Here is a 17,076-nt window from a genome sequence, read left to right as displayed (position 1 = left end):
TCGAGTCTAGGTACGATGCATCGACGTGAACTGCCTCCATCAGGTTCCCATCTGCCCAGATGACCACAGGACTCTTCAGAATTGCAACGAAAAGGGACACCTGTCCTTGGACTGTTCATCATTCGAGGAGTACTAACTTAAGTGGGAGAATTCACTGGAGACCCAGCCAGAATCAGTCCAAGGGATGCACCGGCGTCCAGGATCGCTCGGCTTCGATGCTTGCTGGTGATGCTGAGTACCTGGTACGTATCTAGCTGCTGCTCTTCGAGTCGAGACAAAACGAGATACTTCCAGGAGCATCAGCCCGGCGAGTTCGACGATGTCTTACCACACCTGACTTTTCAACGTCACGCGGACTCCCGGCTCAAAGTTGACCTAGGTAGGGTTCCTGCTTTTCTCCCGGCGCCACCACCTTCTCGGACGCCACCCACTCGTGGCCTCCCCGCAATTCGCTTGTTTCTCCCCCGCTCACGCCGCTTCCGGCTAAGGCTCACTGGTTACTTGTGGCTTCGCATGAATTGACTTGGACCTCACGTCATACCCAAGAGCTCGGAGGAGCTCGCTTACACTGGTAGGTACCTCGAAGTCAGCACATAGTTAATAAGCTCGAAGATGAAGTATTGCCTCCGGCGGTAGCAGAGCGCCAGAACTCCAAATCAGCACTGATCATGTTGGCCAACCTCGCAGTGCTGTGCGCATGGCTTGCTCAGCATATACTCGCTCAATCGACTGAGACTGTCCAGTGGTTACGCAGCATCTCAGCGATCCGCCTTACGAGAACTACTTCTACTCCGACTGTGGTGTCGACGCTCAAGTCGTGGTGACCAGTCCTTTGCCAGACTCTAATCTCTCGATCATCGGCCCTCGCTTGATCATAGCATGGCCGGCCGGCAACAGCGGCATCTGCACTTTCTTCGAGCCTGAAGACGGCAAGAATGGCACATTGGGCATTGAGCTCGTCAACTCCACCGTCGGCGAGCCACTCGCGGCCATCAATGTCGAGGAAAGCAACAACAACTACTCCTTCGTCGGCGTGCAAGGTGTTATTGCGTTCAATTCTTCAGCGAAGCTGACGGTGCCCATCTTGGGAAGTGTCCGTACCATTCGGGATTTCACAGAAGGTCCGAGTCTGCTGTATCCCAAGATTCAGGATGCCATCAATGTGACAAGATACAACTCGACTGGCGCTTTGATCTCCAGAATGTGGCTTGACAACTCCACTGTAAGTCTTCTTTCTCGGGTCGACACCTTCGGGCAATGCCAGGTGACTGACACTCGCGTAGGTGTCGAATTTCACCCTGGTACCGTACAGTAACAATTCGACAAACATCACTATTGACAATGGAACACTTTCATTCGATTCGGGCTTTTACCTGTTCACTGCATCTTTCAACTATCCTCAGCTGGAGCAGCTGACACCCGAGGAGGTCCTGAACAACGCTTCTCAGACGCTAATCGATGATCAAGAAGCAGAAACTACGTCGCTCTCCTTCCTCTCGTACACCGACAAATTACTTGCAGGAGCCTGGCGCTTTCTTACCTACTTTGGCAGGGACAGCATGATTGCTGCCCTGTTGCTCGAGCCTGTCCTATCGACGGGAAATGCTTCTGCCACAGAAGCTGTCATTGGAGCTGTGTTGGAACGCATCAACCGCACGGATGGTTCAGTCTGCCACGAAGAGACGTTGGGTGACTACGCGACCTGGCTGCATCTGCAGGACAATGAAACGTCAACGGACCCGATCTTCACTTATCCTATGATTGACACAGACTTCTATCTGCCTGTCATCATGGCCCGGTATTTTGAGCGCTTCCCAGACCGGATTGAGCCACTCTTGTCGAGGGAAGCTGGCAGTGTTGATGTGGCCAACCAAAACCTCACCTATGGCAATCTCACAGCTATCAATGCAGACAAAATTCTGCGCATCACCGCTCCATTCGCCAATAATCAGACTCAGGGCAATTTGATTTCTCTGAAGAGTAGCGAAATTGTAGGAGAGTGGCGCGACTCGACGTATGGCCTTGGTGGTGGTCGCATTCCCTTCGACGTCAACACGGCTCTCGTGCCTGCAGCACTTCGCGCACTATCACAGCTCGTCGATATGGAAGGAGTCTTGCCTGACGCTGCCTTCACGTCGTCCGAGATGTCGGATCGCGCAAAAATATGGGAAGACTCGACTCTGGAATTCTTTCAGACTTCTCTGAGCACCACAGAGGCATCTTCACGCCTGGAGGACTACGTCAGCAGCGTTGACTACTACAGTGGACCGACTTACAACGATACGCTCCCTGAGTCGGGTAATATCACCTCATATGCAATAGCACTCGACGGCTACGATGACCTGTCTGTGGTGGACGTCATGCACAGCGACACCTCCTTCCGCATGTTCTTTGTGAACTCGACCGATCAGGAACAGCTGACATCATTCATGAACTCGACCGCCCAGGAAATCAATCGACCCTTCCCAGCTGGCCTGCTCACAGGCGTGGGAATGGTAGTCGCAAATCCAGCACTCTCCGGCTCAGACGTGCTGATCCAGAACTTCACCAATGCCGCTTACCACGGAACAGTAGTGTGGTCATGGACTCTCGCAATGATGGCCGAGGGCTTCAATCGCCAGCTCTCTCGCTGCAATTCTACCCTAGAGACGGCACCAGATTGGTGCAACAACACCAGCGTTTTTGGCAACGTGGTCAATGCATATAACAACTTATGGGACGTGATTGAGGCCAATGAGGCTCAGTTGCAGAGTGAAGTCTGGAGTTGGACGTACGACAACTCTACCGAGGCCTCTTCGAATGGTACTACTGGCTACACGGTCACTCCATTGGGTGCTCTGCCGCCGCCTCCTGGTGTCTCGGGCGGGACGGAGAGTAACGTTCGGCAGCTTTGGAGTTTGACGTTCTTAGCTGTGAAGAGGAACGAAGCGTGGACTTAGTCTCGCTTGGACAGGCAGCATGTAGACGTGACGAGTCACGGTCAATGGAGTCAGTAACAACAAGTAACGTTGATGAGTCTACGGGATCTGGGGAAGACTGCGTCCTCTCTTGTGTCGTTTTCCGCACTCCAGGTAACTACACTTGCGTAAGATATCAATCCAGATAAATAATACCTTACCATGGCAGAACATCGAACAAGGTCAAGCTGTGTCTGCGCCACCCAGAAGACGCACTCGGCAAGAACCCAGGAGGCCTGGAGCGCACGTTGGCTAAAAGGCGCTGCTTCCTGGTCCTGACAAGCAATCTCAACAGCTGGTGCACGCAATCTAGGTATGCAGCATCATCCGAGGACTTCCTTGACAGGAGCAGAGCCTATTGCCACGGCAAGCGGTCCAATCGGTAGCCTGCCATGGCATCTAAAGTGGCCATAGCACACAGCAAGTATCGGACTATGATCGTTCAAAAAGCAAAAACAATCAACAAACGGGATTCGCTAATGGTCACCCACTTAACTACTAACCGTTCGGCGTGTGGCTTAAATTGCCTGAGCGGACGGGAAGGCTTGTTTTCCACACCCTGTGGTCGATTGCGAAAGAGAATTGAAGACTGCTAAAATATATAGCTCAAAAATTTCAGGTGTCTTGTAGTGGAGGTGGAAGAGGTTGGATATCTGTCCCTTTGCCAAGGCTTCCGCGTTTCTCCTTCTCTCCTGGCCCTTGAATTTACATCTGAGCAACTTCGTCTGTTCTGCACTTGACCATGATCTAGATTCGTTCGTTGGATGTCTAATGCTCCTCTGTTGCTCTGCCTAGCAAGTCGCTCACTCACGAAGATGACCTCGGGCTTGGTACTTTCGACATGCGGCTTGCCGATTGGGTTTTGTGGCAGAACCATCCCGCCACGTTCTCTTGACCTGCATACCAATAACAACCTGAATCATGGCCAAGCGTCTTAATTCCTGTTCAGTCGCGCAGGATAGGTCTCCTGCCTCAGAAGACCTTGACTCTGCGCTTGATTCGTCTGGTAAGCGAGTCGTGAGGATGGGCAGCCAAGGGGTCTCGCCGTCCTTGGCCTGCATACCCCCTCATCGAAGATACGAGTTTTCTGGGGAAGTTGTGGGGATGGGGGACTGATACATCTAGAGGTCTGATCGTTAAGTTGATAATGAAAGCCATGATGGACCCAGGGCACGGCGCTTCATCAAACAGAATCATCACTTCTCGCAACAGCTCCTGCCTACGTGGCTTCGAACACAGACATTGTCAGAACACACCAGATCCCGAACAAGATCGCACGCTTTGAATACCTGAGCTCGTTCCCTTTTCTCCAACATGGCGTCTATTGAGAAGGCAGAGCCGACGACGATGGAAGTCGAGGCTGTGCCCAAGTTGACAGAGCACTCCAACCCTGACCAGCTTGCTGAATTCGAGCCCAAGCGCGCTCGTTCTATCAGACGCAAGGTCGACTTACGCCTCCTGCCTGCTCTAGCATTTATGTACGCCATCTGTCTCATCGATAGGAACAATCTGGCCGCATTAGCACTTGCTGGCATGACGGTCGAGCTTAAAATAGTTACAGGCTATGGCTACAAGTATGTATTCCCAGCACAATGCCAGCAGCGTCCCTAGCTGACGATCATGGAGCCTGATCAACATGTCGTTCTTCATCACATATATCCTATTGCAGCCAGTCATGATCATCGTCGGCAGGAAGATAGGACCTCGATGGTTTCTACCAGCGTGTGTGGTCCTCTGGGGCTGCCTCATAATTGGTGCTGCGTGGAGTCCGAATTGGACCACACTGCTCGGCATCAGACTCATCCTGGGCTGCTTGGAAGCCGGCTTCTTTCCCTGCTGCGTGTATCTTATTAGTGCATGGTATACAAGATGTACGCCACCCTGTTGCGGCAGACGCTGCCCAAGCTGACCGTTTTCAACAGTCGAGAGCGCGAAGAGATACTCCGCTTTCTATCTGACTGGTAGCTGCATGGCAGCTCTTGCGAGTGTTGTCTCATACGGTCTGTCCGAAATGAAAGGAATTGGTGGCTTGTCAGGATGGCGATGGTCTGTCGATCAATGTCCCGAAGCTCCCTGTGACTGACGTCTAGCCAGGATCCTGATCATGTTCGGCATCTTCACAGTAGGAGCAGGCGCCTACGGAGCTCTGACTATGGTCAAGTTCCCAGACGAGGAGCTTAAGAAGCCCTCTCCCAAGTTCCTCAACAGAGACGACCTTGACTTTGCGACTGCTCGACTGCACGCTGATCGGGCTGATGTTGAGCTCGAGCCGTTCACCTGGAAGCGCTTTCTGGAGCCAGCTACGGACTGGTACATCTATGGTTCCCAGCTTTACTCATGCTGAACACTGCGCTCGGCTACGCATTTGCGTTCACGCTGCCGGTCATCCTACGAGGATCGCTCGGCTTCAGCGTTGCTAAAGCCCTTTGCTTAACAACGCCACCGTACTTCTGCTCCGCATTGGTCATGTTCGGCGCAGCATGGATCAGCGACAAGTACCAGACACGCGGTCCTGTCTTGATCACACTGACTTTGATCTCGCTTGTTGGGCTGCCCATCATGGGCTGGGTCAAGAATCCATGGGTGCAATACTTTGGTACGTTGGCGCGAAGGGGCTTTGATGACATGGCATAGTATACTGACCAGACGTTCAGGGGTCTTCGTCACGATCAGCGGCGCAAACAGCGCTATTCCTAGTGTCATGGCATATCAGGTACGTTCAACTATCATGAGGCATTCGATCAAGGACTGATGGTGATAACAGGCCACCAACATCCGAGGCCAATGGAGGCGAGCATTTTGCTCCGCTTCCTTGACCGGGTTGGGAGGTATCGGCGGGATCATCGGCGCTCTGATCTTCAGGGCTCAGGATGCTCCAAAGTACTATCCGGGCTTCATTGCCTGCATCGTGTAAGTTATCTGGGTTCTGTGGACAAGTGTGTCGTTCGCTGACAAGAGCAACAGCGCATCGGTACTCATCATTATTATCGTGCTGATCATGTCGTGGTACTTCCGTCGATGCAATGCTCAGGCGGATCGAGGCGAAAGGATTCTGCTAGGCGATCCGAACTTCAGGTTCACCATTTAGCCATGCTTTGGTTCCAGTCACGCCACGAGCGTACTCGCGGGCGTTGCAAAAGCCGGCAGCGGATAGCGCAGGCAGGCATCGAAGTTCGCCCTCTGTTAAAACGAAGCATGTGGGCAATCGTCTATAAGCTGTGAGTTCACGGAGTTTTAGTAGTGGTGGAAAATCCGTGTGAAAAGAACAGGCACGGCAGCCAGATTCATTTAGCAACTCCCCAACCTTTACTCATTTCCAATTTTGCTTTTACGTTGCCTAAGTGGTTCTCGTGGTAGCATTCGTCACCGTTCCAGACTTCTTGCTTATCGAGTTTTCTCGATCAGGCGTCAGACCAAAGCTCCTTCGCGATTTCGACCTCAAGCCGCACCTTCGCCCACTGCTCATCATAGCTTAGCGAATTGCCTTCTTTCGTAGAGCTGAATCCGCACTGGTGCGACAGGCACAGCTGATCAATTCCCTGTCCACAGTAGCCTGCTGCCTCTTTCACTCGCTTCACAATGTCCTCTTTGACATCCAATTCTGCCTTCTTCGAGCTCATAACTCCCAAGACCACGACCTTGTTCGGTGGCAAGTGTCTCAACGGAGAGAAGTCGCCCGAACGTGCATCGTCGAATTCGAGGAAGTAGGCGTCCACGTTCATTTCTTTGAAAAGCACTTCCGCCACGGGTTCATATCCGCCTTGAGCGAACCATTTGCTGCGGTGGTTACCTCGACACAGATGAATGCCAATAGTCATGTCTTTTGGGCGCTTCTCAATGGACTTGTTGATCAGCTCTGCATATCGCCTAACCAGTACATTGGCGTCTCCGTGCCGTGCTTCCGCCTCTTTCCTCATGGCTGGGTCACATAAGTACGCAAGGTTGGTGTCGTCCAGTTGTACCATCCGACATCCCGCAGCATACAAATCCGCGAGCTCCTCCTGGTACACACGTGCCAAATCCTCGAAGAACTCATCCAGATCCGGATACACCCTTTCGTCAATGGTGGTCCGATCATTCCGGAAGTGGACCATGGTAGGGCTCGGAATGCAGACTTTCGTCGTCAACTTGCTCTCGGCACCATTGGCCTTGATCTGCTCCTCGAGAAACAGGAAATCGTCGACCTGAATCGCCTTGGAGTGGCCCAGTTTGCCAGTGACGACACATTTTGGTGGTCGGAAATCAGAGACTGAGGCAGCGGTGCTGTTCATCTGGCCCTGGATCTCAGTGCCATCGAGGTGCTGTAAGTAATCGAGGTGGAAGAAGGCGCGACGGTACTCGCCGTCAGTGATGGATCGTAGGCCGGAATCAATCTCCGAGGTCACGACTTCGGCGATGTGTTTGTCCTCGATCGCGCGGAGATCTTTGTCGGTGATTTTGCCCGCATCGCGCTCATCGCGTGCGTCGAGTACGGGTTTGGCACGCAGTAGGGAGCCCACGTGGTCGGCGCGGTAGACGCCGAATGGAAGTGGCATCTTCTGCTGTGGTGGTCAAGCTGGTCGTGGTCTTCAGCAATGTCAGAGACCGATCTCGGTGGACAAATTGAGAAGATCCTCCTGGATGTAGCAAAGGCTGGAAGTTCCGCTTTATGTGAGTTCTCATACTCTGTAGCAAACGTTGAATGCAGAACTGCCGTGGTATTGGAGCCCTTGTGGCCGCGGGGGCGACCTCCCTCCGTCATACCGAAAAAAGCATCATGATCTTCCAATATTGGAGCCTCGCAGTCTGCTGATTGGCCACGATCAGATCTCAGAGGATACTTGGGTCAGACTCTCGGCTGTGACGCTGTGCAGAGTTTACGACGTTGTAATTTGTTCATTGGTGGGAGGTTGAGTAAGCGACTGCTTTCGTTATTGGCAAGATCCGTAGTAGTACGTGAAAGGTCTACCAAGATACCAGGTACCTTCACAGGCTCATCCTCGGTTACAGTATGTCTCTGATATCCTTGCAACTGACCTTCATCGCAGATAGTGTCGAGCGTACACAGCAGCAATGCTGTACCACACCTGGTCTACTCATTTGCGCCTGGGAAGATCGCGGTTGCTCATAAGTCATCAGATACGCCAGGATCCTACCTGGAAAAGACCCAACGGAAGGCTCTATCTTGGACCACAGTCCGCTCTAACAAAAGTGACCCAGGTCGTCCTGGTCGGCTCAAGCGTGCCTTCCCCCACGGCTACTGCCCGGTGGCCCCTGACCCGATCTCAGCTGCAAAGTCGTGGCTGTAGCACTGGCAGCCACGCCGTACAGCTTGCGCTTGCCGCTGGACACCTACCAGAGCGCTTTCCCATCCCAGAGAGCCGATAGTCGTGCTTGCCATCGCTTCCCAATCCTCGGACGTTCGACGGCAGCAGTCTACGCCAACACAACAACCTAACGACACAAAACGTTCTGTGTCATTTGAGGTTGTACCTGCTGCCGGCGATTGGCACACAGACGGCTTCCACGTTGTTTCCATCCGGATCAAGCAGAAAGCCAGAGTAGTCTGCTATAATGTGAGCGGGCATTAGATTTGGGCACCCGAAACACATACAAGGCTGAACACTCATCTCAGCATGCACTTTCGGCGAGCCGTTATCCTGTCCTCCACATGAGCTATCGATCCATCAGCTTCGCATGAGTTCTCGAGACTTGCACACATACAGCCCTGCTTTATGGAAAGCGTCAACGTCCGCGTTCCCTGTAGAAGTCAGAAAGGCCCCATCTCGGTCTAGTCGAGCTCACTATGGGCGTCGAAGGCAATGTGTGTCGGAACGTTTGGCTGGTCTCTGGGCAACGCTCTCAAGAACAAGTAAGGATAATTGGACCCGATGCCAACATAACCCTCAGGATCGATCGTGATCAGCTCTCGGTAGCCCAGAGGTCTCAGTGCTTGTACATAGAAGCTTCGAACGGCGGCGAAACGGCAAGCCGTGACGCGGATGTAGATGTGGTTTATTGTCATGTTAGCTGCACGTAGTCATAGAATAGGACCGTTTGCGAATTGGAAGGCGTGAAGCTGACGATGTTGAAAGTTATCCAATACATATTTGGCTATCGTCTTATAGTGAAACGCTTTGCAAGCATTCCAGCACTGGCGGACTTACCGCGCAACGTGGTCGCATAAGCCAACTGAAACAGAAGACCTTTAAATCCGAGGACAAAGATCGCCCAAAAGAACGCGTACTAGCTGCACGAAGCAGCGTGTGCTGTCGCTGGTCGCTTCACAGACAGTACTGGCTGCTGATATGAATCGCATGAACACGAGACGAGGTCCTGGACGTAGTGGGAAGAGAGGGTGAGATAGCTTTCAGACCAACAAGGACAGCTGACCGGGACTTTGGCAGCTTACGTAAGTAAAGCCTCCACATTAAAGAAGCTGCAAGTGATAAACTTCGAGACGCATAGAATATCTCGCCTACAGCATAATCACGGTTTCGATGATTAGAAGAACTCAGAGAAGATATCACTGTTTGCGTACGAGGAAACAGAGTCTTTCGAGGTCCCCACGTGATTTTCGCTCCACTTCCAAAAGGACTGCTGCTACGACCGGGTCCTTAACCCGACTTCAGCTCCTCAGCGCTAAGTTCATAACAAGCACCTGCATCCGACAAGTCCATGCTAGCCGGAACACCAGCACCTCAACTCTGAAATATCAGTCATCACCTTTCGGGCCTCTCGCAGAACCGCGACGATCAGGGACCTGACCTCAACAAACACAGCCACGTCTGAATCGCGACGCAGATCATAGTGCAGCAAAGACGCTGCTGTTCGAGGGCAAGTCCGTCTGATAATCATTCTCGATAGATCAGGCTGTTGCGTATAGTCGTCAAAGGCCGGTGCACGGGACGCTCGTTCCCATGCCTGGCATGATGCCGGGGCGAAAGCAATGACATCAGCTGTACATATCGAAGAATCCGACAAAAGCGCATCTTCAGAAGAAACAAGCCCGTCCTCGGAGCTGGTCATACGGCCTTCGGCAAAAGCTGTCAAGAAGAGATGGCATTCCAAAGTGCGGTCAGTTGCTGGATCTTGCTTGAGTTGCGGGCGCTGATTTCTGTTGCCTAGGACTGGATGCGATATGTGCAAGAAACGCCGGGTAAGTCTTAAAGCACTCAGGAGTCCCCTGTCCTTCTACGTGCGATTCGAAATCTAAGTACATCAGGTAAAATGCGATGAACTGAAGCCAGCATGCTATAAATGCACAAGGAAGGGTCTCAAGTGCCCTGGATATAACCCTCCAACTATTAAGCTCTTCGAACTCAGTGATACCCCCGAATTCGACACTGCTGGAGATAAGGAGGCCTACAATGTCTTCATCGAGCGCGGGTCGAGGATATTCGCAATCGCAAACAGCAGATCCATGGACTTGTGGGTGAGGACGATTCCCCAATTGGCCTACCAGTACAAAGCTGTGCGACATGCTGTCATTGCGATGGGGACTGTTCAAGTGCGTGCCCTACAGAGCGAGCAATTTCCAGTTCCTCAAGCAACTCTCGTACACAGAGCCCGAGCTATGCAGCAACTATACAAGTCTGATCCATCAGAGTTGCCAGTAGAGGTGTTGGCTTGCTGCGCATTGTTCTTAATGATTCTGGATGTCTGGACAGAGAACGGTGCTGGCCCGGAGTTTCACCTGACTGCACTTTTCCGATTACTTCATGAGCACATAGCGATGCTGAAGAATCAGGGTCTTGCACCGAGTCGGGAGGTATCCGAGATATTCTTGCCTGCCATCGATTGGGCTCTGGTGAATTCCTTGACGGCAGTCGACAACTTTCCGCCCCCAGGATCACCGGTCTCTCCCGGATACAAGTTGCTCCTGAACCCAACCATTTCTGATAGCTTCACCGATTACAGGGGAGCTTTGAATAGCCTTGATGCAATCAACAAGACAACAGCGAGATATAATATCGGTCATCGACAACGTGGAATAGAAGAGAACATCTCAACGGCACTCGCTCGGTTCCGCGAACAAGTCTCTAGGCTCTCAAGCCAGTGTCTGCTTGACCCTGACTCTTCACGACGGAACGCGCTTTACGAAGCGTATCTCTCCGCGAACTGGCGAGCAACAAAAGTCATGTTTGAGAGTGCGGAGTACCCTTCAGAGTCACTCTTCAGTCCTTTACATGACGCCGATTTCCAACACATCGTGGTGTCGATGAAAATTTGGCTTGCAGGTGAAGCAACAATTCCGCCGAAACAACGGATACCCAACCTCGGCATCATACCTGCGCTATTCCTTGTGGCAACCAAATGTCGTGATTCTGGACTTCGTCATGACGCCGTCGAGCTGCTTCATGATGCCGCGCGGTCGGAGCGTGGATGGGACACATGTATCGCAAGCGTTATCGCGCGTTCCGTCATCAATACAGAAGGAATGGCCCTCACAGCCGGCGAGCCTTTTGTCACAGGACCTGACGTCGATGAAACACTCGCATCGATACAGGCGCATAGGCAGCGTCTGTATGTTTCGCTGGCCAAGGTCGACTTAGCACCGTCCGAAGGTGTAATACGCATCCGTTATTGGGAGCAGAGGTTAGAACCGAGCGGTTTGCAGGCGAGAAGGTCCGTGAAAGTCTCTATACCATACGACTCTGCGCTTGGAGCTGGGTCGCCAACCTTTGATATACTAAGTTCGAAAGTGCTAAGGGCGTATGGATATTCTGGATTCATTCTGACGGCGCCCGAGATCTCTTGCCAGTGTACGACCACAGACAGGAGAAGATCCGAAAGTGCGGTCCACAGCTGGGCTCGGGGCTTTGTATCATATGTTGTGTTGAGTGATGTTGATGACAGCGACGACGAGCAAGTATTGGACGTCACTACTGGGGGATCACATCATCCAGGCTCGAGAAGCAGCAGTGGAGGCTTCTTCCATTGGAGACCAATTTGAACTGCTTGTAGTGCGAAAGACCGCGGGCAGTCGACTTTGCAGCAAGCGCCAAAAATTCATCGCTTTGCCGATTGCTGTACTCTTATCATAGCTGCGACGGGATCACTTTCCGTCTAGACAGAGTCACGACGGGAATATGAACTGTCGAACTGGCCCTTGATCTAGGCGGTGGCTTCGAGGCAGTGAAAGACTTGGCGTGACCTCGGCACTCGGTTGAGCTTCAACGAGGACCTCGTCTGACACTCGTCTCCGCATCTGCCAGCCGTAACCGAATCAACAATGTACAGCAAGATCCTAGCCCTCGATCTGAAGCCTGCTGTTTCTGTATAAGAGGTAGGAAGACTGTTCGAAAGTTCGACGGGCTGCCATTCTATTTTCAGACCCACTGCGACCGTGATCCGCCATCATGAACTTCGACATTCCCCAGGACGTGCAAGCATTCATCAAGCGCATTGATGCCTTCATCAATGACACCATCCTACCTTTACAGCACCAAGATGATAACAACAGATTCTTTGATCACCGCCGAGAGTCGTCACGCACCCAATGGGACAACCTTGGCCTCCCTACTGAAGACTGGGAGCAACTTCTAGTCAAAGCCAAACGGCTCTCGGACGAGGCAGGACTCTTTCGCTTCGCATATCCGAAGGAGTATGGCGGTGCTGGATCCGATCAGCAGAACATCACTATGTGCGCCGTACGATATCATCTTGCCTCACATCCTGTGTACGGCGGAGGTGTGTCACTCGCCAACGACCTCCAGAACGAGCACTCCGTCGTCGGAAACAACCCTTTCGTGATCATGATGCATCACTACGGAACCCAAGCACAGAAGGACTACTACATCCCTGCCTCGACGCGAGGCGAGTTTCGATCGACCTTTGGCCTGACGGAAATTCACCATGGCAGCGACGCCACCCATATGGACACCACTGCCACCCCTTGCACGCTTGATGACGGCACGCCAGGCTACGAGATTAACGGCAACAAGAAATGGCAAACCGGCGCACACCACGCCAATCACTCCCTCGTCTTCGCCCGCACTTCTGGCAAAGCCGGCTCCCCTAAAGGCATCACTTGCTTCATCGTACCCACCTCCACGCCAGGCTACAAAGTCGTCTCATACGAGTGGACACTCAACATGCCCACAGACCACGCCACTATCGCCTTCAATAAAGTTCGCGTTCCCGCCACCCAGATCCTAGGTCCGATCGACAACGGCCTTGCCATCGCACAGACCTTCACACACGAGAACCGCATTCGACAAGCCGCCTCCTCCTGCGGCGCTGCACGCTTTTGCATCGACAAGAGTGTCGAGTATGCTAAGAAACGCGTCGTCTTCGGCAAGCCGCTGTCGACAAATCAAGCCATTCAATGGCCGCTCGTGGAGCTGTCGACGCAGCAGGAGATGTTGCGGCTCCTAATTCTACGCACGGCTACAGAGATGGACCAAGTTACAAGCCGGGCGCTGGCTGCAGGTCGTCCTGCATGGATCGATATAGAGAGGCAGCTGGGCGGTAAGATTGGAATGTGCAACTACTATGCAAATCGACTGTGCTGTGAGGCGGCGGATCGGGCGATCCAGGTACATGGTGGTGTTGGGTACAGCAGGGAGTACCCATTTGAGCATATCTGGCGGCACTTCAGGAGGTATAGGATCACGGAGGGCAGCGAGGAGGTACAGATCAGGAAGGTTGCGGCGTACTTGTTCGGATACAAGACGACGGGGGAAGAGGATCCGCAGGGAGCGGGACCGAAGTTGTGAGCAAAGTCGTCTTGAATGTGGCGTATTTGACGGCAGGGGTGCAATACGAGCGTGTGTATGAAAATGTCCGTATGAAGTCTTCAACAGGATCAATCAACCTTGAACTCCTAGCTCCGTAGATGTATTGCAGCTGCAGCTGGTACTGCCAGCTTCGTCATCCGGCTTGCCAAGAGCGCTCAAATATAACTGCACCTGCTGGTGAACGGCGTCCCAAACCTGTACACGCCTCCTCTGTTTATAGCGACCGACACATCACGCCTCCTCAAGCATTTCTCTGCATCAACAGACGTCTTCCACGACCAGTTTCTCGCCACTGTGCTCGCCCAGATCAATCTTCAGCCTCCTTTCGAAAACCTCCAACAACATCTCGAAACAAACCTTAGAAATCGCAGGATCATATCTTCCCTTGCTCAATTCGTCCCTAATGAACGCATCTATTGCACCTGTCAGACAAAACGTACATTGTGAAGAACCTAAAGCGGGAACTTGATGCCGCAGCCGATCCAGGTTCATGGGTATACGTACGCTGTGCTCCGAACACCTCATACCACGAGAAGTTCGTAGCCGCCTCATGCAGTGTCTTCCTAATCAGATCCCGCCCATCCGGCGGAACATGATTATCACTCTTGCCAAAGATCATGACCAACTCGCCCTTGATATCCCCGACCCTTTTCAAGCTGTCATCCTCCTTGCCCTTACCCAACGAATGCGAGTGAATGTCCGTCGCGAAGTAGCAGACCGCAGCTGATACTCTTGCGTCCAGCGCGCAGCGAAAGGCAAGGTGTCCGCCGAGACACATTCCCGTGGCGCCGATGCGGCCATTGCATGTCTTCAACGAGAGCAGCGTGGTGACTGAGAGCTCGGCATCTTCATCATAGGCCGCGACCTTCTTGGCGATCTTCCACTCGTTGCCAGCATCGGTGCCGGGTCCGTCGTAGGCGAGTGGTTCCGGCCCAGTGAATTCGTGGTAAGAGGAGGGTGCGGCGACGATGTAGCTGTCCGGCGATCTGGCGGGCGAAGCGGGCAACGGGGCCGGTCACTGTGGGTAGGGGTAAGCTGCCGTGGTAGTAATGATGTGAGACCTGTGAACCAGACCTTGATATATCTCGCTGAAGACTACAACACCTGGAAACTTCGCATGAGGATAGCCCGCTATGCTTGGGTGGAAGATGAATATGCCTGGGCGTGCTCAGCAGGTGGGCGCATTGCGGGCGTGAGAAGGCCTACGCATAGTCCCCGAGCCATCAGCCTTGGTGGCCACATCTTTGTGGCTTTCTTGGATCAACATAATGACAGGTCGAAGGCGCTCGACAAAGTGATTTGTACTGCGAAGTGCCTGCAAAGACGTTGGCGCCGTAAGTAGGCTTCGATGAGGGGTGCCTTTGGAGAATCGTGGGGTATAGTACTGCCCGGGAATAACGATTGCAAGCGCAGGGCATGCACAAGAGGTCTTCAGTATCTTCAATTTGACGAGTTGCTCATCGGCCCTGCTCTGCTCCAGCTAGGATGCAAGGACGAGCCTCCACGTCCTTTCCACACACCCTGCACCTTCCGAGTTCTCTGTCTTCGGGTCGCTCGGCAGTCATGACGGTCACGAATGATTAATTTGTTCCCTCCAACTGTTCACTCGACACAGGTCCTTGCTGATCTAGGTACTTCCCTAGAACGGAATTTACATACTGCAGAGACAAGGTCATTTTACGTTACTCTATGGCTCACTGCTCAAGCTCTATGTTGGACCTCGCTCCAGCCATACTTCCCAGACCATCTGATGAGCTGTTCCCCATAGCAAACCACTGAGATCTTCAGCCACGCCGCCGTCTATCGGATCTCCATCACATATTTGCAGCAAGCCATGCTTGCGTCTCTGGAATCGCATCGTAAGCATTCAGCCACTGTCGATATGGAGGTAGCGGAAATCTCGCATGCATGTCGGCCTTGGGCTTAGGATCCTTTCGACGCTCCGCCTCTGGCCGCTCCAAGTTCTTGTACAACGCCGCCGTCGTTGCGCGGATCATTTCGTTCCTTGCCTTGGCATCTTCTCCTCCCGCGTTGAGGAAGCCATAGGCCTCGTGACTTGCTTGCTGCATACGCTCCACGCGAGGCTTACGCATCTTCTCATAAGCCAGAGTTGCGTCACTAATCGGTCGACCATTCTTGTGAGCCCAGTCGATACATTCAGCCAGCACACCGCCATCTTCTATAGCAGAATTGCCGCCTGACGCCGAATGTGGTATCACTGTTCTGTTTAGCAAGTACTAAAACAAGGCCAGGGTCACTTACTGGCGTGGAAAGCATCTCCAGCAAGAACCACTCGGCCGTTATCGCTGCGGCAGGTCGGCAGAGGTGGCAGCTCAGCCAGTGTCCACTTCACACACTGGTCAATGTTGCTTAACAGCTCAACAAGCTCAGCACTACAATCTTTGAACACCTCCTGAACCACAGAAGGGTCCTCCTTGACGCCCCAAACACCAGGAGGGACGTCGCTATCCCGGACCTTGCAGAGGACAAGATCGTAGGGCCGATGGTCGGGCAACCGCCAGCCAAGGATGTATCGATCATGGTCCACGAATGCCATCTCAACGCCACTATTGTCGACCAGCCACTCCAGCTTAGGATTGCCCCTGATTCTGTCCTTCGGCACCGTTGCACGCCAGCACTGCTCCTTCAGCGCACGTGGTTCAATACCAGCGCATCTTGGTATTGAGTGGCGAACGGGAGACTTCATGCCATCAGCTCCAACAACGAGATCCGCTTCAAATGTTCTGCCGTCTCTGCAGTGCACGACTGGTCGTTCGAGATCAACATCGACTCGCGTTACGTCGGCACTGAACACCATCTTCGCGCCCCTCGCTTCCGCGCCATCTGCCAAAGTCTTCTGGTAGTCCGCCCGATTGATGACCCAAGTTTCTGAGCCATATTCGATTTCGCTGTTGTTGCCAATGTTCTGCGCCAGCAGGCCTATCAATTCGTTCGTGAGTGCGTCTCGCAACTCGACTCCATTGTCGCGGGTAATCACTGGCTCGAACGCGTCGGCCAGACCATAGCTCTTGAGGACTTTGGACCCGTTGGCGAGTATGCCGATCGAAGCACCGAACTCGTTCAGCCCGTCTTTGGCTTCGAGCACAATCACATTGTGGTTCTTCAGAGCGAGGGCGCAAGCTGCGCCTAGTCCGCCAATGCCAGCACCGACAATGACAATGTCGAGCGGTGCGATGCTACCCATTTTTCTGCTCTGTTGGTCTTGAGATTCTGATTGACTGACGAATCTTCAAAATGCCTTGTTCTTGTAGCCCTGTCCGCGTGCTTCAAGATCTGAGCTCTAGTCATAGGTCATGAAACATCAGATACATCACTTTCAGATAAGCTTACCTTCGAAGCAGGCCAAAGTGCGAGCGTCTACCAAAGGTAGGCGTTCT

General features: G+C 52.9%; 8 protein-coding genes across 8 annotated transcripts; 4 read left to right on the top strand and 4 right to left on the bottom strand.

The window, feature by feature from the left end:
• Window positions 1-668: 668 nt before the first annotated feature.
• Window positions 669-2,939, top strand: AB675_3125 (uncharacterized protein; the record flags this gene model as incomplete). Its single annotated transcript, XM_018143152.1, has 3 exons — window positions 669-691; window positions 763-1,222; window positions 1,284-2,939. 3 exons carry the CDS (start codon window positions 669-671, stop codon window positions 2,937-2,939), a joined length of 2,139 nt encoding a protein of 712 aa, XP_017997975.1.
• Window positions 2,940-4,271: 1,332 nt separating this feature from the next.
• Window positions 4,272-6,045, top strand: AB675_3124 (High-affinity nicotinic acid transporter; the record flags this gene model as incomplete). The annotated part of the gene is made up of 8 exons (XM_018143151.1): window positions 4,272-4,531; window positions 4,584-4,828; window positions 4,880-5,003; window positions 5,052-5,228; window positions 5,258-5,553; window positions 5,612-5,670; window positions 5,722-5,867; window positions 5,922-6,045. 8 exons carry the CDS (start codon window positions 4,272-4,274, stop codon window positions 6,043-6,045), a joined length of 1,431 nt encoding a protein of 476 aa, XP_017997926.1.
• Window positions 6,046-6,358: 313 nt separating this feature from the next.
• AB675_3123 (uncharacterized protein) lies at window positions 6,359-7,492 on the bottom strand (the record flags this gene model as incomplete). Its single annotated transcript, XM_018143150.1, has 1 exon — window positions 6,359-7,492. One exon carries the CDS (start codon window positions 7,490-7,492, stop codon window positions 6,359-6,361), a length of 1,134 nt encoding a protein of 377 aa, XP_017997822.1.
• Window positions 7,493-8,413: 921 nt separating this feature from the next.
• On the bottom strand, window positions 8,414-8,961 carry AB675_3122 (uncharacterized protein; the record flags this gene model as incomplete). Its single annotated transcript, XM_018143149.1, has 4 exons — window positions 8,414-8,502; window positions 8,551-8,612; window positions 8,661-8,697; window positions 8,742-8,961. 4 exons carry the CDS (start codon window positions 8,959-8,961, stop codon window positions 8,414-8,416), a joined length of 408 nt encoding a protein of 135 aa, XP_017997848.1.
• A 924-nt stretch (window positions 8,962-9,885) lies between these two features.
• On the top strand, window positions 9,886-11,892 carry AB675_3121 (uncharacterized protein; the record flags this gene model as incomplete). Its single annotated transcript, XM_018143148.1, has 3 exons — window positions 9,886-10,013; window positions 10,065-10,095; window positions 10,162-11,892. 3 exons carry the CDS (start codon window positions 9,886-9,888, stop codon window positions 11,890-11,892), a joined length of 1,890 nt encoding a protein of 629 aa, XP_017997872.1.
• Window positions 11,893-12,298: 406 nt separating this feature from the next.
• AB675_3120 (Acyl-CoA dehydrogenase) lies at window positions 12,299-13,657 on the top strand (the record flags this gene model as incomplete). Its single annotated transcript, XM_018143147.1, has 1 exon — window positions 12,299-13,657. The coding sequence occupies one exon, from the start codon at window positions 12,299-12,301 to the stop codon at window positions 13,655-13,657; it is 1,359 nt and encodes a 452-aa protein (XP_017997900.1).
• A 279-nt stretch (window positions 13,658-13,936) lies between these two features.
• AB675_3119 (putative carboxymethylenebutenolidase) lies at window positions 13,937-14,945 on the bottom strand (the record flags this gene model as incomplete). The annotated part of the gene is made up of 4 exons (XM_018143145.1): window positions 13,937-14,091; window positions 14,183-14,664; window positions 14,740-14,836; window positions 14,885-14,945. 4 exons carry the CDS (start codon window positions 14,943-14,945, stop codon window positions 13,937-13,939), a joined length of 795 nt encoding a protein of 264 aa, XP_017997890.1.
• A 547-nt stretch (window positions 14,946-15,492) lies between these two features.
• AB675_3118 (3-hydroxybenzoate 6-hydroxylase 1) lies at window positions 15,493-16,883 on the bottom strand (the record flags this gene model as incomplete). The annotated part of the gene is made up of 2 exons (XM_018143144.1): window positions 15,493-15,896; window positions 15,941-16,883. 2 exons carry the CDS (start codon window positions 16,881-16,883, stop codon window positions 15,493-15,495), a joined length of 1,347 nt encoding a protein of 448 aa, XP_017997865.1.
• Between the last annotated feature and the right edge of the window lie 193 nt (window positions 16,884-17,076).

The sequence above is a fragment of the Cyphellophora attinorum genome, assembly GCF_001299255.1.
Source record: "Cyphellophora attinorum strain CBS 131958 chromosome Unknown Contig21, whole genome shotgun sequence".
Classification (NCBI taxonomy): Eukaryota; Fungi; Ascomycota; class Eurotiomycetes; order Chaetothyriales; family Cyphellophoraceae; genus Cyphellophora; species Cyphellophora attinorum.
The sequence above is the reverse complement of the archived record's forward strand: the minus strand, read 5'-3'. Positions and strand labels throughout refer to the sequence as shown.